Source organism: Schistocerca piceifrons, chromosome 7, assembly GCF_021461385.2.
Source record: "Schistocerca piceifrons isolate TAMUIC-IGC-003096 chromosome 7, iqSchPice1.1, whole genome shotgun sequence".
In the NCBI taxonomy this organism is placed as follows: Eukaryota; Metazoa; Arthropoda; class Insecta; order Orthoptera; family Acrididae; genus Schistocerca; species Schistocerca piceifrons.
In genome coordinates, this window is record NC_060144.1 from 60,937,359 (window position 1) to 60,965,116 (window position 27,758).

The 27,758-nt window shown below is 43.0% G+C and overlaps 1 protein-coding gene across 1 annotated transcript; it reads left to right on the forward strand.

Annotated features, from left to right (window-relative positions):
• Window positions 1-799: 799 nt before the first annotated feature.
• On the forward strand, window positions 800-18,144 carry LOC124805420. Its single transcript, XM_047265982.1, has 2 exons — window positions 800-1,487; window positions 18,059-18,144. The coding sequence occupies exons 1-2, from the start codon at window positions 800-802 to the stop codon at window positions 18,142-18,144; spliced, it is 774 nt and encodes a 257-aa protein (XP_047121938.1).
• The last annotated feature ends 9,614 nt before the right edge of the window (window positions 18,145-27,758 follow it).

Genomic DNA, 27,758 nt, shown 5'->3' on the forward strand with positions numbered 1-27,758 from the left:
GGTTATGAATATGGGAACATGGAATGTATTAAGTCTCTATAGATCAGGATCACTGATAAATGTCATACAGGAACTTGAAAGGTATAAAATGGATTTAGTTGCAGTACAAGAAACCAGATGGACGGGTAATGGAAGTATAAACAAAAATAAGTATACAATAATGTATGGGGGAAATGATACACAAATACATGCACTAGGGACAGGATTTATAATAAACAACAAATTGTTACCTTTTATTAGGAAATTTGAGGCAGTGAATGAAAGGATATCTCACATTACGATTCAATGCAAATATAAGACTTTAAATGTTATAAATTGCCATGCTCCAACAGAGGATAAAGAGGACAATATTAAAGAAGAATTTTACAACAAATTGGAACAGGTATATGATACATTCTCGAAAAATTCAATTAAAATAATTCTAGGAGATTTCAATGCCAAGTTAGGACATGAAAATCATTATAAACCTACAATTGGACCTCATAGTCTACATCAGCAGAGTAATGAAAACGGAACAAAACTTATTAGCTTTGCCACTTCCAAAAACATGTTGATCAAAAGTACATATTTTGCACATAAAGATATACATAAACAAACATGGGCTTCAAGAGATGGCATCACAAAAAATCAAATTGATCATGTATTAATCGAAAAACAACATCATAAATGCATACATGATATCAGAAGTCAAAGGGGAGCAGACTGTGATTCGGATCACTTTCTTGTAAAAGCCAAGTTCAAGATCTCACTCTCAAGACATAAATGGTCTAAATTAAATGGTGTTCCTAGGTTTAATACAATGAAACTGAAAAACCCAAACATTCTCAACCAGTACATTAGAGAATTAGAAACACACAAACCTGAAGTGGAAAGTAAAATTAACAATGATGATACTAATCAAGCCTGGAACGCTCTGAAAGAAAATATCACACGAGCAACTACCTCAGTTTTGGGACATTTTACTACAACTAAGAACCCCTGGTTTGATGCCGAGTGCTCGAACGCTATCGAAGATAGAAAATTAGCAAGGGAAAAATTCCTACAAAAACCAATAACACAAAACAAACTTATTTTTGAAGAGAAACAGAAACTTGCCAGGAAACTCATTAGGAAAAAGAAAAGGGATTTTATGAATTACAAATTAAAAAGAGCTGAGAATGACCGTACCACAGACTCCAGAGGATTTTTCAAGAGCATAAATATGTTTAAAAGTGGGAATATAAAAAATTATGGACAGTTCATAACAGACCCAGATGGCTCCTTGCTAACAGAAAGAAGTGACATTGCTAACAGATGGAAGGAATATTTTAATGAGTTACTAAATGCTCCAACTATAAGCGTCTCTCAGGAAGATGACAATGAATATCTTACTGCTGACCCATCGGACGAAGAGCCCAGCTTAGCAGAAATTAAAGAAAGCATCAAGAAGCTGAAGAGACATAAAGCTCCTGGAAGTGATGGTATAGACACAGATATATGGAAGCTCAGTAAATTTCCTTTTGTAAACTGCTTACACAAAATCATCACCAACATCTGGAAGCAGGAACAGGTCCCACATGATTGGAAAGAAGTAGTTGTGTGCCCTATATACAAGAAGGGGGACCCAACAAATTGTTCAAACTACAGAGGAATTGCGTTACTAAACACAACATATAAAATTCTGACAAATATACTGTTAGCAAGGATAAGCCCTTACGCTGAAGACTCCCTAGATGATGCCCAATGTGGATTTAGACCTAACAGATCGACTATTGACAATATATATGTCCTAAGGATGTTGGGTGAAAAGAAATATGAATTCAATCAAAATGTACATATGCTTTTCATTGATTTTAAAAAAGCTTTTGACAGTATCAACAGGGAATATTTATGGAAGTGCATGAGGCAGATTGGCATCCCTAACAAATTGATAAATTTAATAAAATCTTGCACTTTAAACTCAAAATACAAAATAAAAGTAGCTAGCAAACTTTCTGAAGACTTTGAGGTTAAAACTGGAGTCAAACAAGGGGATTCACTCTCACCAGTTCTTTTTAACATAGTAATCAATAGAATAATCCAAAAAGTAAAGCTACTACAAATTCGAGCACAACTGGAAAGCAAAATTAACATTGTAGCATACGCTGATGACATTGCATTATTATCTGACAGTGAGAATGATTTGAAGCTTCTTACAGCACAATTAATTAAAGCCACAAATGGCACAGGCCTCCAGCTGAATACAGACAAAACAATGTACTTTATCTTATCCCGCTATCCATCAAATAATAATGTACTGCAAATTAATAACACAGCTTTCACAAAGACAAATGAATTTAATTACCTTGGTACAATAGTAACCTCTGACAACTCCATAAAAATTGAAATAGAATCACGAATTCAGAAGGCTAACAAATGCTACTATAGTCTCTTGACAGTTTTCAAAAGCAAGTTAATTTCTAGGAACACCAAACTACAAGTATACAAATCATTGATTATACCAGTACTCACCTATGGATCTGAAACCTGGACTCTCACAAAAAAAGAGGAAAACAGATTAAGAGTATTTGAACGAAAAATTTTGAGAAAAATATTTGGACCCATAAGAGATAGGATCAGTGATGAATGGAGATTGCTAAATAACAATGAAATTTACAAATTATATAAAGACTCCGATATAGTGGCCAAAATTAAAGCCAAAAGACTGAAATGGATAGGGCATGTCATCAGAGCACCACCAAACAGGACCATCAAGAAAGTGACTGAAGAGATTCCCACCGGAAGTCGACCTCTTGGACGCCCACGCATGAGATACTTGGACAATATTCAAGACGATCTCAGAAAACTAGGACATGACAGACAGTGGCAAATTACTTGTAAAGACAGAGCAAAGTGGTTCAACATTGTCCATTCTGCAGCAAAAAGCCTTCATGGATTGTAATGCTTAATAATAATAATAATAATTTAACTTTAAAATAACGCTCTTGGAGGGTCCGCTGAACAAGCTTTGCTTCTGCGCTTTTTTGAACAGGAGTTTCCTTTGGACCATCACTTGTTCCATTCTACGAGAGTATTATTACATGTGTTTCATTTTTCCAGTTCCTCATATTTTTGTCCTGAAAGAGTGCCTTTTCCCTTCATTTCTCAAGCAATGTAATACACAGAACATGACGAGATTCATTGCTGTCTAACATATCGTACATTGCCTTTGGAAATCATTATTTGAGCAGGTAAAAATGGGTGACATAAGATCTCTACATCGGTATAATTACATCGAAGAACGTTTCCCTTCTGTTTCAACGACTGAAAGGATAGGTTGCCGGTTTACGAACGTAAAGGACGAGCTATCGAATCTAACTAGAGTGAATTGTCCCTTTTTTTTATTTAGTCCTGTGCAGGTCATATTTTAAATCTTAATTGGCTAAAACTTGTGCAGTTGTAGACTGTTCTAGATTCCGCATTCTTTCAAAAGATTCCATCTTACAATAGTCTCTCATTCCAGAGATATTCCTACTCTATGGTTGTACTGTGTGTTGTACAACGTAGAGTAGTTTAACAAAGATTGCACGAGATTTGTTCAAAAAATTCTGGAACTTTATCCACAAAATTTTACTACGCTTACCTTTTACTTAGCGTACATGATCTCCGAAATACTCGTCCATAGTTGATACACAGCTCTCAACGCCGTTTCCACTTCCGGAAGCAGTCTTGGTACGCCTGTTGCAGGATCACGCGAAGCGCAGTCTGCCATTTTTTTTTTCGTCTCGTCTATCCTTGCAAATCATCATCCTTGCAACAGGCTTTTCAACTCTTCCAACCAAAACTAAACAGAAGAATATCTGGTGGAATGAAAAGTGCAATGAAGCTTTGGAAAACACTTTCGCGAAAATTTAAATGGAATTCGACACAAATCAACCTGGAAAGGCTCAGAGAATGTAGAAAAATAGCCTCCTACACAATCAGAAACGAAAAGAGAACGTACGTAAGACTATCCCATTAACAAATACCGGTGTACTTCACCGAAAAAAAATCCAGAGACTATTACCAATCCTTCGAAAGACACCTGAAAGGTTACGAATCACCCAGTTTAAATTTTCGTGACAAATCAGGGAAATTAGGTACCAATGACGAAGAAAACTGCAACGTTTTAGCATACTATTTGGAAGACAACTGTAAAGCGCCTCCAGAGAAACCAGAATTCAAAATTACAGAAATATCTGCAGAATGAAGTCAGACAAGCTATAAAATCCCTCAAGAACAACAAATCTTCTGGTGAAGATGTAATCACGGCTGAACTTTTGAAACGAAGTGAGGAAAAAGTAACACCAAACTTCGGTACAATTATTAAGGAAATTTGGAGAACCGAGAAGATCCCAGAGGATTGGAGGACGGAGCTTATACATCCACTTCACAGAAAGGGTGACAGATCAGATGTGAACAATTACAGGGGTATTTCCCTTCTGTGTGTTCCATACAAGGTCCTTTCCAAGATATTAGTAAATAGTGCTGAACCAGTTCCTGATGCACAGATAGAGTACCCCCCCCCCCCCCCCCCCCTGCGGGTCCGGGGATTAGAATAGGCCCGAGGTATTCCTGCCTGTCGTAAGAGGCGACTAAAAGGAGTCCCTCCCCCTCAACGGGGTAGTTAGCGCCTGCGTCCGGAGACGGACGGTTCCACGACCTCTATTTGCGGTCATTTTGCTGTTTCACTTCTCGTTTCTTCCTTCCTTTTGTTGGTTCCTTTCTTTGCTCTTTACCACCTCACTGTCTTCCTTACTCTTTCCTTTGTCTTCTTCTCCTTGCCTTCTCATTGCCTCCTTCTCTTTGCCTTCACTGGTCTCCGCCTCGGCGTTTGAGACAGTCTGTCCTCTCTCTCCCTCTCTCTTCTTTTTCCTCTTCTTCCTTCCTCCCTGTGCGCGCCTGAAGGCCGACCCACACGTTCGCACGCGTAGCTGGTGACGGGGGAAACGCGTAATTCCCCGCCCTGGGTAAACATGTAAGGCACGCACGTACCCCCTAGTAAAGGCCAGGCCCAGGGAGGGGTGATTGCCTGAGCTGATACCTTCTGACCATGCCGATTGGTCCCTCTGTCTGTTTCTTGGGAGGTGTGACCTGAGGTGTAAACATTCACCTAAGGCGGGAGTGCCCTCTGAGAGGGTCCCCACAAGGAAGGAGCGCGCCATCAGAGACGCTGGCAATCATGGGGGATTCCTCCGCAATGGATTTCACTCCATCTCTCTCGACTTCTGCCCAAAAACGGAAACTTGACCAGCCACCAGTGACACAAGTACTACCGCCTGCCCCACAGTTGCTCGTCGTATCTCGCTCTGAGGACGGAAAGGATTTTTCCTCTGTCAACCCTTTCGTGATCCAGAAGGGCGTCGATGCCATAGCCGAATCTGTCAAATCTTGTACCAGGTTGCGTAACGGTACCTTATTACTAGAAACTGAGAGCGCCTTTCAGGCACAAGAACTGCTTCGGGCTACACTCCTGTACACGTTCCCTGTCCGGGTGGAGGCTCATCAAACTTTGAATTCGTCTCGTGGTGTAGTCTATACTAGATCCCTCGACGGATTGACTGATGAGGAGATTCAATCTTTCCTCGCTGAGCAGGGCGTGACGGCTGTCTATAGGGTCATGAAAAAGGTCAACAATGACCTTGTACCGACCCGGACACTTTCCTTGACCATTGATAGTGTTAAGCTGCCATCGTGCATCAAGGCGGGCTACGAGGTTATTTCTGTTCGCCCCTATGTCCCGACACCTACGCGCTGCTACCAGTGTCAGCGTTTCAATCACACACGACAGTCTTGTTCCAATGCGGCTAAATGTGTCACTTGTGGCAGGGATGCCCATGAGGGTGACTGTCCAACTCCGTCTCCTCATTGTGTGAACTGTCAGGGTGACCATGCCGCATCCTCCAGCGACTGTCCTGTCTATAAGGACGAACGCTGTATCCAAGAAATTCGGGTCAAAGAGAAAGTGTCCACCTCGGCTGCTCGCAAGCTATTGGCTAGTAGGAAGCCCACGCTGCTCCCAGCGGGGAAATACAGTACTGTCCTTGCCTCTCCTCGGACTACCAGGGAGGTGGCAACCCAGACATGCGATCTGACCCTCAGCACCATGGTCGTCCGTTCGGCCAGTGCTAAGATCGAGCGGTCGACGTCTCCTCTTCCTCCCATCACACCACAGACACCAGCCCCTTCATCAGCTTCTGCTAAGACGAAGACCCAGAAGTCAGATGCTCAGGCCTTCAAGAAGGAACCATCCTCCAGTGCAGACTTCCTACGTACCTCGACCTCCCAGCCTTCGACCGGTACTTCCACCAAACGTCCTTCCAAGAAGGCTCATAGGAAGCACAGTTCTCCTTCTCCGCCACGGCGCATTTCTTCTCCTGCGCCACCCAGCGGTTGCCGCCCCAGGCCGTCATCCATTTCGCCTGGCCGCACCGCTGGTAGCCGAACATCTGGCCGTTCACCGGCGGAGGGAGCTCCCCCTCCCGGCCATCTTACCAAGATGGCCGATGAACCTATAGACCCAATGGACGATGACTGTCTGCCTACTGATAGCGGCGGCAGTGCTCGCTCGAAGCCAGGCCCTCAGCGGCCTTCGAGGTGACCCCTTCTTTCATCTTCCTTTTCTTCTTACGATGGCACTTATTCACTGGATTATTCGCAGCATTTGCTCCAACCGAGAGGACTTGAAGTTGCTGCTCCGCTTGCACTGTCCGCTCGTCGTAGCCCTCCAGGAAACGAAGCTACGCCCATGCGATCAAATTGCCTTGGCACACTACACCTCTGTGCGTTTTGACCTACCCCCTGTGGTAGGTATTCCGGATTATGGAAGGGTTATGTTGCTGGTCCGGGATGATATTTACTACGATCCCATCACATTGCACACGGGCCTGCAGGCAGTTGCCATCCGCATTACTCTCCCCGCTTTTACATTTTCCATTTGTACCGTGTACACTCCATCGTCATCTGCCGTTACCAGGGCAGACATGATGCAGCTTATTGCTCAGCTACCTGCCCCATTTTTGTTAACTGGAGACTTCAATGCCCACCATCCCCTTTGGGGCTCTCCGGCATCCTGCCTGAGGGGCTCCCTGTTAGCAGACCTTTTCAACCAGCTCAATCTTGTCTGCCTCAATACTGGCGCCCCTACTTTTCTTTCGGACACATCTCACACTTATTCCCATTTAGACCTCTCTATATGTACCACCCAACTTGCACGCCGGTTTGAGTGGTTTGCACTTTCTGATACATATTCGAGCGACCACTTCCCATGTGTTATCCATCTCCTGCAGCATACCCCCTCCCCATGCTCATCTAGTTGGAACATCTCCAAAGCAGACTGGGGGCTCTTCTCTTCCAGGGCGACCTTTCAGGATCAAACCTTCACAAGCTGCGATCGTCAGGTCGCCCACCTCACGGAAGTCATTCTCACTGCTGCTGAATATTCCATCCTTCCATCCTTCACCCTACTTCTCCACGTCGCGTACCGGTCCCCTGGTGGACCGCAGCATGTAGAGACGCTTTACGTGCTTGTCAACGTGCTTTACCCACCTTTAAACGCCACCCTACAGTGGCGAATTGTATCACTTATAAACGATTACGTGCACAGTGTCGTCGTATTATTAAAGAAAGCAAGAAAGCAAGCTGGGCTGCTTTCACAAGCACCTTCAACAGTTTTACTCCTTCTGTTGTCTGGGGTAGTCTGCGCCGGCTATCTGGCACTAAGGTCCACTCACCAGTTTCTGGCTTGATAGTCGCGAATGACGTCCTTGTGGCCCCGGAGGATGTCTTCAATGCCTTCGGCCGCTTTTTCGCAGAGGTTTCGAGCTCCGCTCATTACCACCCTGCCTTCCTCCCCCGCAAACAGGCAGAGGAGGCTAGGCCACCTAACTTCCGCTCTTCGAATCGTGGAAGTTATAATGCCCCATTCACTATACGGGAACTCGAATACGCACTTGGCCGATCACGGTCCTCCGCTCCAGGGCCTGATTCTATTCATATTCAGATGCTGAAGAACCTTTCTCCTGCGGGTAAAGGTTTTCTTCTTCGTACTTACAATCGCATCTGGATTGAGGGACATGTTCCCGCATGCTGGCGTGAGTCTACTGTTGTCCCGATTCCTAAACCGGGGAAGGACAAGCACTTGCCTTCCAGTTATCGACCCATCTCGCTTACCAGCTGTGTCTGTAAAGTGATGGAGCGAATGGTTAACTCTCGTTTGGTTTGGCTGCTCGAGTCTCGACGCCTACTTACCAATGTACAATGTGGATTTCGTAGGCGCCGCTCTGCTGTTGACCATCTGGTTACCTTGTCGACCTTTATTATGAATAACTTCTTGCGGAAGCGCTGTGTTCTTTGATTTGGAGAAGGTTTAAGACACCTGTTGGAGGGCGGGCATTCTCCGCACCATGCATACATGGGGCCTTCGCGGTCGCCTCCCTCTTTTTATTCGTTCCTTTTTAATGGATCGACAGTTCAGGGTACGTGTGGGTTCTGTCCTGTCAGACACCTTTCGCCAGGAGAATGGGGTGCCACAGGGCTCAGTTTTGAGCGTCGGTCTCTTCGCCATAGCGATCAATCCAATAATGGATTGCCTCCCAGCTGATGTATCAGGCTCCCTTTTCGTGGACGATTTTACCATCTATTGCAGTGCACAGTGTACACGTGTCCTGGAGCGCTGTCTTCAGCGTTCTCTTGACCGTCTTTACTCCTGGAGTGTCGCCAATGGCTTCCATTTTTCTGCCGAGAAGACTATCTGTATTAACTTCTGGCGCTACAAAGAGTTTCTCCCACCGTCCTTACATCTCGGTCCCGTTGCTCTCCCATTCGTGGAGACAACAAAATTTTTAGGTCTTACATTTGACAGGAAAGCTAGTTGGTCTCCGCATGTCATATTTGGCTGCCCGTTGTACCCGTTCCTTAAATGTCCTCCGTGTTCTCAGCGGTACGTCGTGGGGAGCGGATCGAACCGTCCTACTTCGCCTATATCGGTCGATCGTCCGCCCAATGCTGGATTATGGAAGCTTTGTATACTCCTCTGCACGGCCGTCCATCTTACGCCGCCTTAACTCTATCCAACATTGGGGGTTACGACTTGCGATCGGAGCGTTTTATACTAGTCCCGTAGAGAGTCTTCATGCTGACGCTGGCGAATTGCCACTCACCTACTGGCGCGATATACTGCTTTGTCGGTATGCCTCAATTTTTCACTCCCTGCAACCTTTCGAGTGGGCGAGAGCCACACGCCACCTTGGCTCCAGGCTCATGTCTGCGTTCACCTTGACCTCAGCTCGCTCCCAAAAGAGGTTACCCATGTTCGGTCTACCACTCCCGTTTTGTTGAACTTCGTTCGAAGTTCATTAATATGACCTTCATTTATACAGATGGCTCAAAGACCAATGACGGGGTCAGGTGTTCCTTTATTGTCGGGGCACAAAGTTTCAAATACCGGCTCCATGACCATTGTTCGGTCTTCACAGCTGAGCTCTCTTTGCCCTCTACCACACTGTTCTTTACATCCGCCGCCACCGACATTCTGCTTATGTCATCTGCTCCGATTCCCTGAGCGCCATCCAGTGCCTCAGTGATCTGTATCCAGTTCACCCATTCGTGCACCGGATCCAACGCTCTCTTCAGCAGCTGGTGGACGTCGGTTCTCCGGTTAGCTTTGAAACGTCCCCTTTGAACAATTATCCACGACTGTCCTTAAACTGAAACACAACATTTTGTTAGCGCAACGCAATCTGACTTTCAAAATTCCCTACAAAAGAATGGCCCTGACTAACATTAAACTATACCTTTCACAAATCACTTACCTCACAAAAATCTTCGCTGCTCAAGCTACTGCAATACAGCGAGCGCCACTACTGCCAGCTAAATAAAAGATTCAAACTATGGAAGGCACTAACTACTGATAGGGATAGTTAGCAAATAAAAGATATTAATAGAGAACAAACAATGTATTTACCTTGATATCATCATATATAAATATAGCAGTTCATGACAAATTTCAAAACTCCGCCATCTCTCTCCCCACATCCACCACTGCTGGCGGCTCACCTCCAACTGCGCAACGCTACGCGCTGTTAACATCCAGCTGCCCCTCTACAATGGCAGACAACAATGCAAACTAGCCACAGACTGCACACAGCACAGCCAGTGCTACTTACATAGCCCCCATGCTCCCCACAAAAAATTTTTACAAATGGTGTTGGGCACTGGCCAATACAGATTTGCCAAAAATTTTTCACAATTACAGCAACAAAGATATAAAATGCACACACTTATTGATACAATGTTGGTCAAAAGCTAAAATTTTTTCACAGTCCATAAAGACAGTCCTGATCGTTCATTACGTAAAATAGTAGTGTTTTTCTCAAAGTCTGAGCAGTAGAAGAAAATGCACACGGAAGTAGTGGATTTCCATGCAGTCTTGAAGAAGTAGTGTTGTCCTTCCAACGGAAAGACAGTGCTGACTCTTGACATGCAGACAAGTAATGGGCCACAACAGAGCAAACCCACAGCAGAGTCAGTCGAAATTTTGAAGAATATTGGTAGGTAGGTCATCACAGAGCAGACCCACTGGAGTCTTGGTAGAGATTACGGTGCTGGTGGGCCACCAGAGGTGCAGACCCACTGCAGTCCTTGTAGAAATAATGGTATTGATGGATCATCAAAGATGTAGACCCACTGTAGTCCTTGTAGAGATAGCCAGCAGCCATCTGTTGTGACTGTGCAGGTGCACAATCACCATTAAAGAGTCTTGCGGATAATATAGCAAGTCCATAAACCACCACTTGTGCACTCACAAAGTTTCTGGAATTGTCTTTAGATCCAGCAATGCTGTTATCCAGTCCCTTGCTGAATCATTAACACACGTGCAAACACTATCAGTCCCTACTTCTCACATATTGTCCATGTACTATGACCAACAGAAACGTGTGCAGTGAAATGTTACTTAATTTGAAGAACTGGTAACAATTACAATTTGGTAACATAAAAATACAATAACAAAGGTACAAAATACATCATTAAAGAACATAATAATACAGATAACATTTGTAGTACAGGCTTTACAAAAGAATCGAACTAACATATACATCAGTGGAATTATGACATGAGTACATACATAAAAGATCACAATAACTTTTGAAACATCAACTTCACACATGAGCATTAAACAGAACGGAATTAATAATGTCTAACATCTTTACAAAGTAAATAACCTATTATTAATGCCAATTATATTCGAGGATAACAGTATTGCTCATCATAGTGAATGTAGCTTAATATTAAAAGAAAAAAAATTCTATGAAACTACACAGAGACAGGAAGAAAACAAATACACAAGGGTACACAAACATATAGGGGGATAACACAATGGAAAGGACAGGGTTCGTTTTCAGTGTAACTTTTGGTACTGCAGTATTTTGCGAACAAAACCTTTTTTGTTCTTGGAGATCTCCCTTCGTTCATCATTATTCCCAAAAAGTCCTATCTGTACCTCTTTTCTGTATTCTAACCATATTTCTTTCAAAAGAAATATGGCTCATTGTACAATACTCATTTAGGCCCAAATCGTTTTCATATAACTTTCAAAGCATTCTTTCCCTATTCTCCATAGTAAGGTTCTTATATAGTCTACCCCCTCTTAAGCTAACTTAAATCTACTGAGCTCAGATATTAAACTAAGGGACGAGGCAATGCAGCAGCACATAAAACAATTAATATAAACAGCAATGAAAAAAAATGGAAAATCGCAAAGCAAGCTACAGTAAATCTAAATTAACAGAAAAAATGCAAAATTACAACTAATATGAGCCAATGTGCAGCAACAAGAAAAGCTTAACAGAGTAATACAAAGTCAAATTCAGTAACACTATGCCTGGCAAACAGCAGCAGTAAATGCTATGACGTATACTTAAGCATGACAAAGCTCAAGCATAAAAAATATTACAGTAAAAACAACAATGCAGATAAGGGAAATGTATATTCACATCTTAATGTCTATGTAATTAAAGTGGTGCACCACAACAACTTATTGTAAAAAAAATATTACCATGTACTTGAAAAGAATATTATGTATGCAGTTACTGTTACTAGTCCCTTCTTATTGTTCTATCCTTTCCAAGTTCTCCTTTTTTGAAGAATGTGGATCACAAAATTATTATTTAATAGATCTGTTGACAGAAAGTGTTCACATTAGCAAATGCATTTAATTTTATTTTATGAAACCAATGCTGCAACACAGCTGGAAAACAGATGTCAAATGAAATAAGCAATTACGCAAACAAAAGCATAAAAACGCGAGGATAATGGCCTCCCCTTTTTTTTTCTACCTGTGCCGCTGAAAGGCTAATGGCTTTTTTTCGGGCGGCTGTCGCCCAGGTGGGTGCCCGCGACGCATTACGTGCAGGTGGTCACTTAACTTTCTTACGGAAATATTTACGACAGCAGTTTCCGCTACAGTGACAGTCTCATATAAAAATATTAGCGTTGCAAATGTGTAGAAACAAAATCTTACAGCATAATACACATCGTCGTCGTAAAAAAAATATCGTAACATCTCAGTCAATTCTCAAAATCGTCGTAGCTTCCTCCAATAATTTCAAAACACAAAAAAAATTCTCTGCTCATTTCAATAGTGTCTTCTACCTCAAACGTACTTTAAAAATCATGATCTCATACCAAATACATCATTCAAAGCTCTCATAGTCTCACAATGGTTCTGAAAAAATATGAACAGTTCACAAAGTACAGACAAAATACCATTTCGTAAGTGTGAAGTTACCCAACTGTGTAATTGCGTAAACATATGTCACTGATGTAATAAAAAAAGTTTATCTCTCAGTTACATGATCAGATAGCTGTGTAATTTGTGTGTTAGAGAAATATGGTACCGATGTGTAAAGTTGTATAAGCAAATACCATATTAGCTAGGGTTCCTTGTGGTTGCCACACACATGGTACACAAAGTAAGTGTGTACCCCCCTGAGGATTAATGTAATTATGCCCTCAGGTGTTACAGATTACAGCAATGAAATGAAATGTAATGTATCACTGAAAACCTTTGTATCATTGTACTTCAAATATCTTTAAAAATAAATGTTTTAAGTACAAAATTAATCACTCAAATGCGTGTCCTGTAGCGCTAAATGTGCGTCTTGCTGTAAGATAATTCTGTGGAAGTGTCGTACTTATCGTCCTCCGAAAGCTAAGTTCTGCAGAAGTCAGTGTACTTACCTCATGATAAACAAAAGTGAAATGCTTTATGTATAGATATCTTAGTTATTACGCTTATTGCCATGATGAAGAAAGTACTGTGCTGTAACGTATTGTTGTGCTACGGAAAAGGCAATCTCATTGTAGCTATACCACAAAAGTTACTACTAAAACATGTTTTACTTTGCAGAATAAAACAGAAAAACTGTGCAGAAATAAAACAGAAACACTACAAAAGCAACATTGTAAATTGTCACTCATTAGTAGCGTCGTGATAAAACCGTGTAGTTGTCACTTAAACTAACCACTGTGTCGTCTGGTATCTCACAGAAAGTACATTAAACCCAGAATGTATATTCAAGTAAACCAAAATGTTGCATTAAAATCTCACTAGCAGTACCAGTATGTGTCCTAAGTATGTAAGCCTGATAGTCGTTACATAATCGTGCAACTAACAAGCAAGAATGTACAAATACAACACTGTGTCGTCTGTTCACTATAACAATCCATTCATAATTTCTGTTTAAAAATGTTCCCTAGGTTCTAGACTGGATATTTAACTTCAAACATTGTTGTATGTTAACAGTTTCTTAAGTCTAACACAGCATACTAGTAATGTAAAGGGAAAAGTTATATAATAAAGAAAAAGTTAAAAAGCAGATTATCTTTCAATAAACGGTTTTACATGTGAAATGTGGTGTAAACCTTTACTCTTCCTAGTGCACAGAGTTTCAACTTCAAAGCAAATATCAAGTTGTATACATCGGTAAAGAATGCTAAAATTTTTCTCAAGGCTAGTGTCTTATGTTATTTTTCTCGGAGCCAGCGGGCGCACGCGGCTGCCTGCTGTGCGAGTCATTGTCTGTCTCTTTGTTGGCGCACGTCGTTATTGGGATTATGAGAGCTAACTTCTACAAATTCGCCTTGCCGAGAGGGCCCTGCTCTGTTAGAGTCCCGCCAGTTCTGATGAAATTCACGTCTGTCGTTTTGTCGGTAGTTTACATAGTTTCTTGTTTGTCGGTCATGTGGTGCAGAATTTCTCCCTGAGTCGTAACTGCGCGCTGGACCGTTGCGTATAAAGTTATTCTGTCTCCCTTGATAATAATTATTTTGGTTCCCATATTGTCCGTTTCTAAGGTAAGCTCTGTCATATTCTTTACTACGGAAATGCGATCTTTCTCTGTAACTAGTATTACTCTGCCAACGGTTGTCATACGGGTGGTGTCTGTTTTGGTCACGATTTGTGTTGTGAGAATAGCCTTGTCGTGTCAAGTTATTACTTCTTTCATCGCGGAATTGCGACGGATGTGACCTGTAATTGTTGTGTTCCTGGTTTCGCGTTCCGCGATTGTCAGTGTCAATTTCTAATTCTTGTAAGAGTTCCTGAAATGCTTCAATGTCGTCTTTGCAACGTCCTGCTAAAATAATATGTCGTAAATGTTCAGGCAATTTGAGTAAGCAAATGCGGATGAGTTCTAAGGGGCTGTATGGGTTTGAAAGATATTGATTCTTATGCAACATGTCTTCAAAATATTTGACAAGACTGGAAAATTCAGATTGTTCAAAGTGTTTCATCATCATGATGCTATGTTTTACACGGTCTTGTGTAGCTTGAGACCAATATGCTGAGAGGAAGGCATGGTAAAACTCTCCTTCACTGTGGCAATCGTGAATTACCGATCGCATTCTTACAGCTGGTTCATTCTCCAAGTAGCCACACATAAATTCTAATCTGTGTTCTAACGACCAGTTGGGAGGAAAACAATGCGAGAATTGATGGAGCCATGCTTGTGGATGAATGTCGTTGCCAGAATTCTTAAATGTTTTGAATTTACGTGTAGTAATGAACAGCTTATAGTCAAAATCATCATGTCGGCGAGTCGCATATCGGTCATTGTTAGGTCGTGTCGGCCGTTCCATCTCAAAATTCGGTGCACATTGCCAATTTCTTTCATAACTTCCGAAATGCCCTGTGATATTATTTTGTGGCTGTTCCGTATTTCTGTGTCCCTCTTCCCGTATTGGGGCGCGAGTATCCTCTGAAATACATAATTCTTGTATTACCTGTGTCAGCTGATCTTGTACTTCCCGGATTTCTCTTTTGTACTGTGTATTTATTTGATTTTGATTCTGTATGAATTTTCTAATTTGTTCATACTCTTCTGTGTCAGTGAAGGCTACAGGTCTTGTGTCATTCAGATCATCATCTACCTTTGTAGATAAGTTAGTAACCTGATCCGAAAGTTCGGCTACTTTCTCCGATAGTGAACACATTTCCTCAGTGTGTTTTTCTGAACCAAGTTTCAGAGTGTCCGTTTGTGTTGAAATCGAATCTACTGTGTCCTTTAAGTTTTCCTGAGTTTTTGCAAGTTGCTTAACCGAATCGGTAGATGCAACTGAGTCAATTTTAGCCCACAAGGTCTCATGATTTTCATGAACAATGGTTTGCAGTTCTTTTATGGCTGCTTCGTGATTTTGTAATGCATTTTCATGCCGCGAAAAAATAGGTTGAAAATGCTCACAAATTTGTGTTTTTACGTCATTACAGACTTTTTGACATTTCGATTCAATGTTATGTAACTCCAGGTTCGTATCCTGGCAGGGTTGCCATATCAAACGTCCCCTTTGAACAATTATCCACGACTGTCCTTAAACTGACACACAATATTTTGTTAGCGCAACGCAATCGGACTTTCAAAATTCCCTACAAAAGAATGGCCCTGACTAACATTAAACTATACCTTTCACAAATCACTTACCTCACAAAAATCTTCGCTGCTCAAGCTACTGCAATACAGCGAGCGCCACTACTGCCAGCTAAATAAAAGATTCAAACTATGGAAGGCACTAACTACTGATAGGGATAGTTAGCAAATAAAAGATATTAATAGAGAACAAACAATGTATTTACCTTGATATCATCATATATAAATATAGCAGTTCATGACAAATTTCAAAACTCCGCCATCTCTCTCCCCACATCCACCACAGCTGGCGGCTCACCTCCAACTGCGCAACGCTACGCGCTGTTAACATCCAGCTGCCCCTCTACAATGGCAGACAACAATGCAAACTAGCCACAGACTGCACACAGTACAGCCAGTGCTACTTACAGCTTTATGTGGGTTCCTGGCCATATTGGTATCCCTGGGAACGAAGCTGCAGATGCCGCGGCCAAGGCTGCGGTCCTCCAGCCTCGGACAGCTTCTTGTTGTGTCCCTTCATCGGATTGTATCAGGTTAATTTGTCGGCGCATTTTATCGCTGTGGCATGCCGATTGTGCTGCACTTACAGACAACAAGCTTCGGGCCTTGAAACCTCTTCCCGCGGCTTGGACGTCCTCCTCCCGCCCTTCTCGGCCGGAGGAGGTCGTTTTGGCCCGGTTACGCATTGGACACTGCCGGTTCAGCCATCGCCATCTGCTGACGGCTGCGCCGGCGCCGTTCTGCCCATGTGGGCAATTGCTGACAGTCCGCCACATTTTAATGTCCTGTCCGGATTTTAACACACTGCGTCTTGATCTAGGCCTGCCATGTACTCTAGATGCCATTTTAGCGGATGACCCACGAGCAGCTGCTCGCGTTCTCCGTTTTATCAATTTGACAAACCTCTCTAAGGACATTTGATGATGCTGTTTTTTAATACTATGCCTGTCAGTCTGTCTTTTATCGTGTTTTCCCTTTTAGTTTTTGTTTTAAACTTGTGCCTCACGGTGCATTCTTAACGTAGTCAGGGCGCTAATGACCATTGAAGTTGTGCACCCTAAAAACCACAAAAAAAGATAGAATACCAAGGTGTATTTAGCAAAGGGAGGAGCTGTTTGGAGAAAATTATTGACCTTAAAAACATAATTAGAACACATGCTGGTCAACCACATGTTACATTTATTGATATTAGAAAAGTGTATGACTCCATAGACAGAAAAGCCTCATTAGGACTCTGGAGGAATTTGGAATTGGCAGAAATATTAGAGATATTAAAGCAAAGACTGACATGTGTCCAAAATAAAGTTTCGAGGCAAGATTTCTGAATCTTTTAAAACCCAAACCGGTTTGAGAAAAGGGGATTGACTCTCCCCAATTCCATTCAACATCACTTTAGAAAAGATTGAGGGAGACATTGGAGGAATAGACACCACAAAAAGTAAAGGGAATTTCTTTTGGAGGCTCAGTTAAAGGCACTGATACATGTACTAGCTTTTGCAGATGGCAGTTCTCCAATCCACAAATATAGGAGAGGCAATGAAACAAATAGAAATCTTAGCAAAGCATGCAGCTAAATTTGTTTTATAGATATCACAATAAAAAACTAAATTCATGCTAACAAATATAAGGAAATCAAAGAATTGAACACAATTATTTGATGTATCGAAAGGGTCAAACACTTTAAATATTTGGGAGAAACAATAAAGGATACTGGCATAGGAAAAGCTGTCAAACTTAGCGTAGCTAAGCTTAGGAGGGCACACATTTTAACACAGAATCTGTACAACAAAAATGCCTATCTCGAAATGCAAGGTTATTACACTACAATACAGTGACGAGAACAGAAGTTCAGGATGCAGCAGCAACTCTCTCCCTCAGGAGCAGAGGACTAATAAATGAGCTCGAGATAGAGGAAAGAGTAATTCTGAGGAAGATTCTTGGACACCAAAAAAATTGGTGAAAAATTGGTAAAGATAACCAATGATCAGATCTACCAATTTATTAAACCAGTCAAAATGGAAATGAGAAAGAGAAGTCTGATGGTCTTTTGTCATATGGTGAGAATGGAAGATGGCTGAGTAATGAAGAAAATCTTAAATATAATTCAACACAGGAAAAAACCCAAACCTTGGTTGCAGGGAAGAAAGACCTTGGTGAACTTGAGCTTACAGCAAGGGATGCAACGAATAGGGACAAGTACAGAAAGCCAATAACTGAATTTTAGGATTTTCAGGAGACTCCAAAACCGAAGACCAACTGGAAACTAACAGCTGAACATATGGCAAAAATGGCAGCAGATAGAAGAGCAGCCCGAGCGAACAGAAAAAAGTGAACATGAACTAGAATTTGTAATGGGTCCTAGTTGGCCAATTCGTGTAAATAAATAATAAAAGAATAATTCCATACAGACTATAAATTACATGTTCTATCATTGCAACAACATATTTCGTTAATTTTCATATAGTAATTGACTCAAAGAAAAATCATGCCAATATTTTCAGGTGTACAAAGTGATTAGTTTCATCGAATGAAAGACCTAGATGCAACTTATTAATTTTTGTACGAGTAAAGTTTGGTCGTAATTACAGTTCTAGTTACTACTAACACCAACTAAAACATGAGTATGATTCTGACTGAAAAATTGTCATATTTTTATTATGGATTCAAACCATCTTGCTTCAAAACATAAAAATAGCTGTCTATGGCTTTGAAATATCGGAACTTTAATCGTTAATTACTCCATCATTACAATAGGAAAATCATTCCTACCATGTGCCTGAAGATTATATTGTGTGTAAATTACGATCGTATATTAGTTTTTTAATCCAACAGGTTTCCTGCATTCCATTTACTGGTGAGACACAATGTAAACAATGTCAAAACTACAGCTTAAATTTGTGTAAATTACTAATTTTATATACATGCCCTCTTCAGGAGAGTGGCGACGAGCTTGGAATAAGATGGAGGGTCCCAAGGGAGTTGTGATATTAAAGTTTCTAGTTATATATTGCTCGCAAAATTAGTTTTCTTTGCAAATATCAATTCTTAGTTACGATAATTTACAAATGATTGTTAATAAAGACATTCCAGATTAAGAGAACATTACATATTAAATGTTTAGAACAAGAAAGAGAATTAACTTTTATGTGGAGTGTGCAACATTTTATAGCACACATGTGGTATCACACGTGCCAGAGTGACAAGTGTCGTGGAAACTTAGAGAACAATCATTTTCGCAGCATTTAGAACGCATTCAAATGATAAATTTTAACCAAACAGAACTGATGTAGAGCCAAGTTAAGGGATTTGTCACGAGAAATAACAAGGCATCTAACCCTAGAACACAAACTTTCCTCAGTTATCTAATGTTACAAAAGTTCGTAATTTTTACGACATACTTTTTGTAAGCAAAATTTTATAACAAATTTTATTTATTATCACTAATAAACAACACAGGCTAGTCTATAATCACAGAAACAATAGTTTTTAACGATGAGAACATTTATTTCGAACAATTAGTGTATAATTGCGCTCAATGCTCTTTGCAAAGTGCCGTACAACGAACAAAACAAAACGTGATATTCCAGCATTTCCCCCCAATGTTCTCACGATAAGGTTCGATTCCAAGGACAGACTGTAGTGAGGCGCAGGTCATTTGATATTCTTGGTATGTGTCGTCTGCTTCGCATGCATGGTAAGAGTAGCTCTTCACTCAGGCGTATTAGTGTTTTCTCTTTAGCACATTCTCCTTTTCATCGGTGAATTCTCCTTTTCATGGGTGCATTACCCACACATTAACACACATAATGTTCAAAATTTCGTGAAAGACGCACAAAGGCTAGCCTTTTAGTCTTCCGGCTGCAAGAAATGTTGCGAGACTTCTGGTCTAATGAATCAACGCCACCTTTTGTGTCGTTATAGCCATGAATCGTCTTAGGTTTCTCAGTTACTTCATTTGTTTCAGCATGGTCGTGCATCGTCGATAACAGGACTACTGTTTTATTTGCCTTAGGTTTATATGAGAAGACATTTCCTTATCAAAGATGAACATGGATGTTCCTATCTCTTTTGGGTTATAAGTAGTTCTGGAGGTATTTCTCGCTTATTGTCTCAAAGTACCAACGAGAGTGAATTTCTCCTTTAGCAGATTGTCGGCTAACTTGACAGTCGTGAATCAGTTATAAACTGTAGTATTTCGGTTAGATCCTCTCACTTGTTTTGAGAACTACTCCACGTAGTATTCTCCAAGTGGCGGACTGTTAATATCCCATGGCAATTTTAATCCCATATTTAGTGGGATTGTTGGCTATGAACATAAGAAACGGACATTTACCATGAAAAGCAGAAAGTTGATTGTCCACTGTAATGAATGAGCCTGATTCGTAATAGCTATGGCAGTTGATAAAAAAATTCATCCTATAATTCCCTGATAGCTGCAAATCGATCGGACTGCTTTCGTTCCTCGTGAGTCAACTTACCAAACCTCAGACAAGAAATTAAAAAGTCAAATCGCTTGAAACTCATGGCTACATAAATTACTGTCAAATAATTCACGATTTGATAAATGGTTATTCTTCAAAGCTGCTGTCAAGATCAGGGTACTAATTAAAGCTTTTAATTCTTCAGTGGAAGTTTTACTAGCTCTTTGAATTTGATATTTTGATCTTTGCCTCATTGCTTCCTCATTAGTGTGATCTACTATTACTTGTAACATGACATCTGCGAAAAATAAAAACTTTCTAGCGGCGTAACGGCATTTCTAGCCCCATTGATATGGGATCGAATATTATGACTAATATTTCTTTGAGGTGTACGCGCTGTCTTTTTTAAGAGCTACAGATGAACAGCGACGTCCATACTAACCCTGCAGAGAGATCTTTCTTGCCGAATGATGCAGTCCTTACCATCGAAAGATGAAGAAACACGTTTACCTGAATTTGAAATGCAGGTGACAGTGATGACGTAGAAGATGAAGAAACTATCCTGGGTCGTTTTCTTAATAGGAATACAGCATCGGTCCATTTTTCTCCAGAATTTCGAGGGTCTGCACCAACGATTGTAATTTGGCGTTCTCCACTCTAGTCATCTGTAGGGTCAATATCGTCCTCTTCAACGTTATTGGGTTCATCTTAACTTGTCGAGTCGTAAAAGTTGCTGTCATTCTCCTCTTGCTTCACCTCACGTAACTTCCTTATTTTTATCTCCCAGATTTGGGTAGTCTGCCTTCATTAAATCTGACATCTGGAAATTAAATATGAGATAGTAATAGACTGAACTTATAACTCCTATTATCTCAGTAAAGAAAGCTCGAAACATGCATAAAAGTAATCATAAATATATATTGTGAGCATTGCTGACCGTAACGAAGTTACAAATGATCGTAAAAATGACCTTCAAAGCTGCCACTGTTTTCTAAGTAGTTCCAAGAGTTTCTTCTTGGCAGTCATAAGCACATCAATCAGTAGCTAAAGCAAGGAAGGTACTTACGTGATGGAAGCCGTTGTGACCTTCCCGCGCTTTTCAAGCAACTATAAAGAATCGGCAGTCGTAATAATTATCAACGTTCGGGTTCTAGGGTTAAGCTGCCGGACGTTGCTGCACCTAATGCGCAGAACTTTGGCGCACGTCACTGCCGATCGCTGGCGGGACACACACCGTCACGGTATGAAATAAGATGAATGTCGCTCTCAGTTGGCTTCGTGGTTTCTGCTGTTGGTCGACTCGTTATGTGTAACACATCACAGTTCCACAACTGAAATTTTTTCTCGTATTCGGTTAAGGAAGGAACTGAGAAGTTACCAGACGACTGACTGTTAGTGTATGTGGAAGTTAATGCCCTTTTCATCCTTCAACTTAATATACACGATGAGGTTGGCTCTAAAGCCACATGTGATTGTTTGACGTAACTACCCATCAAAGTGGAACCGAAAGTTATGTCAGTTACCATATCCCTTCTTATAATCGTAAATGTATGCTCCTTGCCCCCTATTAAGGATCTATAACTTACTAGCTAGAAGAAATTCTAGAAGGTTCTCACCTCTACTGTTGGTGTCAGTGCTGCCCCACATAAAGTTGTGGACATTAGCATCGCATCCAACCAATAGTTGGTCGCCCTACTGTGCACAGGCTTACGTCAGCCCCCTCGCCTCCTGGGGGGGGGAGGAGGAGGAGGAGGAGCAGCAGCAGCAGCTGGAGCAGCAGCAGCACTGTCCTTGTAAGGAAGGTATGCCCTGGCCATTACAAACTCCCTTGTGATACCTTCCTCATATTGCTGAATCCTGATGTCACTAGGTCCCTAGAACAAAAGTCCGCCATTAGCATGAACGGGATTCCATTTTTTACATAAATGCACGTTCTGGAGTTCCTTAAATTTCTTGCATAAACCAGCTTACCTCCAGTGCCACTAAGGTCCGATATACCCCCTCTATATAAATGGGTTCCTGAATCAGGGCCATGTCCACTTCTTGTCTGCCCAGAAGATGACTCAGGGCAGCAGTGGCCCCCTTAACTGTGTTGCACATTTATCTGCAGCTCATTGTCTCCATCTTCCCACCATTGTCGCTTCTGATGTCTTTGATTACTCTGACAACCTGTGAGAACCCCATGAATAGTCTTAAGTCATGTTCCTCCATTGCCTTCACGGACTTCTCTTAGACTTCCACCAAAAGGGTTTGGCTATTTGGTGCAACCTTCCAGCTGATTACTTTCCAATCCTCTGTCGAGACCTCTGGGTCTTGAGAATCTATTTTCTCAGAGTCTCTTGAGAGGTAACTTTAAGGAGTTTTGGCACCCAGATTATACCTTTGCAGTCTTGAAGAGCTCAGATGCTGTCTTCACCAGCAGCTTCACATCCTCCTATGGTGAGATTAGGGGCACCTTTTCCTTAAGCCAGCCCACTGCATCCATCCCCTTATTGACAAAGATAAGAGGAATGTGATCCAGATACTCACTCCTGAATTTGGGTCCTGGAACATTGTCCACGCCCCCCCCCCCCTCCCCCCCTCCCAGTCTTCTCAGAGAGCCATCTGCATGAGTTCCTCCTGCGTTCAGGTGATCTTGACCAGTGGATAGCCTTTCTGGGTAACCTCTATCCTAAAAACGCAGACTGCAGTACTATAGGTATGTTTCTCTATTTCTTGCCTCGGCTTTTTCTGGATACGCTTATCCTGAGAAGTGGGAGTCTGATTTCTCCCTTGTTCTCTTACTTCCTGCCCTTGATGTAGAAGGGGTTTCTACGCCCATTCACCCTGGGGCAGTCTTTTCTTAGCGGTGTTGGGATCGAGCTCTTTTAATTACCTCCACTTTTGTTATTTTCTTTCCTTTAGCTTTTGTTCTCTAGGAAGTTTCCTTCTCTGAGCCCCAGACAAGTCTTTGATCTGAATATCTTTCAACTCCCTAGTAACCATTCCCACTTCTTTAACAGGTCTGCCCTCTGTTCAGGTGAGGGAGGTTTTCCATCGGTTCCAGCCCTGATGTTTGGATGTATGATGTCTCAGCTACCATTAGTAGTAGTACTATTGGTTTTGATAAATATGGCTCTGTCTCACTAGGAAATAGAGTGAAGAAAAATCGACTGAATATTTTTGATAGCTGATACATTGAGACACTGCCAGCACCCTTCTGTATGGAAACGCTCATTTGGTGGCGCAACTTTATGCTAGCACAGGAAAGGTTCAGTTAATGAAAAGACTAGGCCACAATTCTCAAACATGATGGACTTTATTACAATATAACTCTCTGAGTAAGTTTCATTCCTTGGTACTTACTAAAAAAAGGCATAAAATTAGGACAAAGTTTCTCAAAAACATTGCTCTAATTACAGAAATCTCAAAAACCGTCAAGCTGACAAGTAAAGGACTTCAGAGCTAACTTCTGCAATAGTTCAACACAGGATCATTAAACAAACTCTTAGTTTTAAAATTAAGCCACCACTCACACAACTACAAATGCATCAAGAGATAATGGTTATAACTGGAGGCATATACTCAAAGCAGGATTACACAGCTTTCCCTTCATTACACATGAACTACCACTCTTGGTATGAGCCCTTTTACTCTCCAGCAATCAACAGGCCCAGATCGACTGTCTCCTCAGGCAGGTCTTTGCACACACAGGACGCAAAGTAACAAGACAATCTTCATAAACACACAAACAGATGGTGTTAATTCAACAAGCCTCAAAACATGTTAATACGTGCTTCAAGGAATATAGGCCAGTCAGTCATGACAAATTAAGCTATGGCCAATTTGATCCAGTAAATAAAATAATTTAACCATACTTGATACACCATCAAAACACGGGCATTTCACTACTAAGGAAATCGTTCAGGACTGGCAGTTGGCAGTACCCATAGCACAGATTGAAGTAGCTGAGAGAATTTCGAATGCGGCAACAAGAGGCAGCAATACATTAAATCACATAGTTACCACAGTTCATGGACTGAAATTTTGCTCACCCAAAAACACTATCCATGGTTCCAATGCCATCGTGAGCACAAACAAGACTGTCCACTCAGTCCCATCAACCAGTGAACGTCAGAATCATCAACGCCAGTACCAACAGTCTGTTCTATGCGTCGCCAGCTTACAATGCCGCCCAGCATGCTTCCAAACACAGTGCATGGGGGACTCACGCTTCTTAGCGGCTCAGTGTTCACTCTCTCTTCTCGTGCCTCCTCTCAGGTGCGTGCTGTATAGGCAGACTTTACGCCAGATGGGATCGATAACTGCTAGGTCGATATGCACACAACCACCTCCCCCTTAAGGTAAAGCTCCCCCCAGGTTTACCCACCTTAAGTTGGTGCAGATGGGTGCACAACTCCGTGTGTATTCAGATCACTCAGCAGGAAGTTTTACAAAAACCTGGTCGCCCACTGCAACCTCCACTGAGGGTTCGGGGATAAGAATAGGCCCATGGTATTCCTGCCTGTGCTACGTTTCGGCCTATATGTGATGGTCCCCTCTCAGGTTTGACCTTCATATTTCCAAATTCTTCCGAAGAGCTAACCAATTGCGGAAGGGCGCCTTACATGGTGCATTATGTCCATCGTCCATTGAGACCTTTAGCCAGCTTTCTCATCATTGCATTGGCGTCCCGCTCGTTCTTCATCTCTTCAGCGAGGATACATTCCTGGGTGCGATTTCCACCCTACACCGTGCAGTGTTGATTTTTATCCAGCATGGTAGCCAGTCCATTGTCGTGGGGTCGCCATGTACCCTGTTGGTTGTAACCCCTGACAACACAGGGATCACTCTACTGATGACTGCGCTGTTAACTCCTAACATATGCCAAGGAGTAGATGCCTATCTCCCTGGAGCGTCAGGACTCCAGGCAATGGTCATCCCGCCAGATGGCCATTGCTGAGGCTAGGTGGCAGTCGTGGGGAGGGCACTCGGTCATGGTGGGTGGCATCAGGGCGGATGACCCATAATGAAGTGTGGTACATCATCTCTTGCTGGTGGCCAGACGCCAGCAGTCTCTAAGCATTCTTGGGCTCAATTCAACCCTCAGAAATGAGATCCCAAATCGTTCCCCTCCCTGGCCACACCATGGGAGGAGCGTAAAGCTCAGGATGGCAGTGATACTACTTTGCCCCGGTTCCTAGTTTGTATGAGAGCTGATGGGGAGTCTTTCATGTCAACAAAGCCTCAATGCTTCGTAGAGCATTTAGAGGACAAGTTAGGGGAGGTGGAGGACTGGTTCAAAATGTGCTCTGGGTCAGTATTGATAAAAACGGCATCCTCTGCCCAGTCACGAAGGTTACTTGTTTTTGACAAACTAGGGATGTTTCAGTTACCATCACACCCCATAAAATATGGTCCAGGGTATTATTTTTCATAGGGACCTTCTTTTGCAGTCTGATGACGAGTTGTGCGCCAATTCAGAGCAACGAGATGTTCATTTCGTCCGGCGCATTGAACGGGGTCCAAAGGATAATCAGATTGTTACCAGTGCACTCATCTTGGCCTTCAAGGGTGATAAATTACCAGAGAAGCTCAAGATGGTCTACCACTGTGATGTCAAGCCCTATATCCTTCCCGATGTGCTGATTTAAGTGCTGCAAGTTTGGCTGTATGTCTTCCTGCTGTACTTCCAGCCTCACATGTCGAGATTGTGGACGTCCATCACATTCCAATACTCCATGTGCCCAGCCTCCCATCCGCCCTGTGGGTCCGGGGTAAGAATAGGCCCGAGGTATTCCTGCCTGTCGTAAGAGGCGACTAAAAGGAGTTTCAACCGTTTTGGCCTTCCATGTGATGGTCCCCCTTGGGGTTTCACCTCCATTTTTCAAAATTCTACAGAAGTACGAGCCTTTTGGGGAAGGACGCCTTACGTGGTGTACCACTGGTCCTCAATGCACTAAGACCTTGGCACTCAGCATTGTACCGGCGTTGTAACCATACCCACTATACCTCAAATTGGGCCTAAACGCCTGATGGGTTGTACAAGTTACGCCCATAGTGCGTCCCCATCTGCACCTACGATCATGATGGACTTTCCATGGCACCATAAATCCAGCACGGTAGCCAGCCCGTTGTGGTGGGGTCGTCATGTACCCTCTAGGTTGTCAGGGATCGTACTGCCGATACCTGAGCTGCACACTCCCCACGTCGGCCAAGGAGTAGATGCCCGTCTCCTTAGGGCATCAGGACTCCCGGCAACGGTCATCCTGCCAGGTGGCCCTTGCTGAGGCTGGGTGGCGCCCGTGGGGAGAGCCCCTGGTCAGAATGGGTGGTATCGGGGCGGACGTTTCGCAGATGAAACGTCAACACGTATCAGGTCGCTCTGCGGCCGAGTCTTTCAAAAGGAAAGGTACTGTTTCTAGTTCTGGTTCTCCTGCCCTTTCCCCCTTGGCCACTCCCTGGGAGGAGGGACAGGCCCGCCGGCTTGGGGCGAAGTACTTCCCCCGCTACTTGGTCTGTTCTCGAACCGATGGGGGGACGTTCGCCACCTCCAAGCCCATGTTCTTTGTTCAGCACATTGAGGACATCTTCGGGGAAATCGAGGCTCTCAGTAAGATGCGTTCGGGGTCCGTTCTTATAAAGACCACCTCCGCCACACAGTCGGCGGCGCTCCAGGCGTGCGACCGCCTAGGGGACATCCCAGTGTCCATTGTCCCGCATCTGGCACTAAATAGGATGCAGGGGTTATTTTTTATCGGGACCTCCTACTGCAGTCTGATGAGGAGCTCGGGGCCAACCTGGAGCGCCGAGGCGTGCATTTCGTCCGGCGAGTCCAGCGCGGCCCCAAGGACTGTCGCATCGACACCGGGGCCTTTATCCTCGCCTTTGAGGGGGATGTTCTCCCGGAGAAGGTAAAGGTGATGTGCTACCGGTGCGACGTGCGACCTTACGTCCCGCCACCTATGTGCTGTTTTCGGTGTTTGCGCTTTGGGCACATGTCGTCACGGTGTGAGGCTGAGCCCCTTTGTGGCGATTGTGGACGTCCTCTTTGTGAGGAACATACATGCACCCCACCACCTCGGTGTGTTAATTGTCCTGGCATCCACTCGCCTAGATCCTCAGACTGCCCCGCATATCAGAAGGAGCAGAAGATACAAGAACTCAAAACTTTGGATCGGCTCTCTTATTCTGAGGCCAGGAAGAAGTATGACCGCCTCCATCCCGTGCCGTTGGCCACTTCGTTTCCCTCAGTTGTGTCCACTCCTTCTGCGGTATCCTCACCCCTATCCTGTCCCCCCTCTGCCTCCTCCCCCCATCCAGGGTCTCTGCCTCTGCCTCCGCCTCCCAAATCCCTCCCTTCCAAATCCTCCTCCCCCGTGGCCCCCGCCCCCTCTGCCCCAGGGGCCACCCTTCCTCCTCTCCTCCTCCTCCCCCC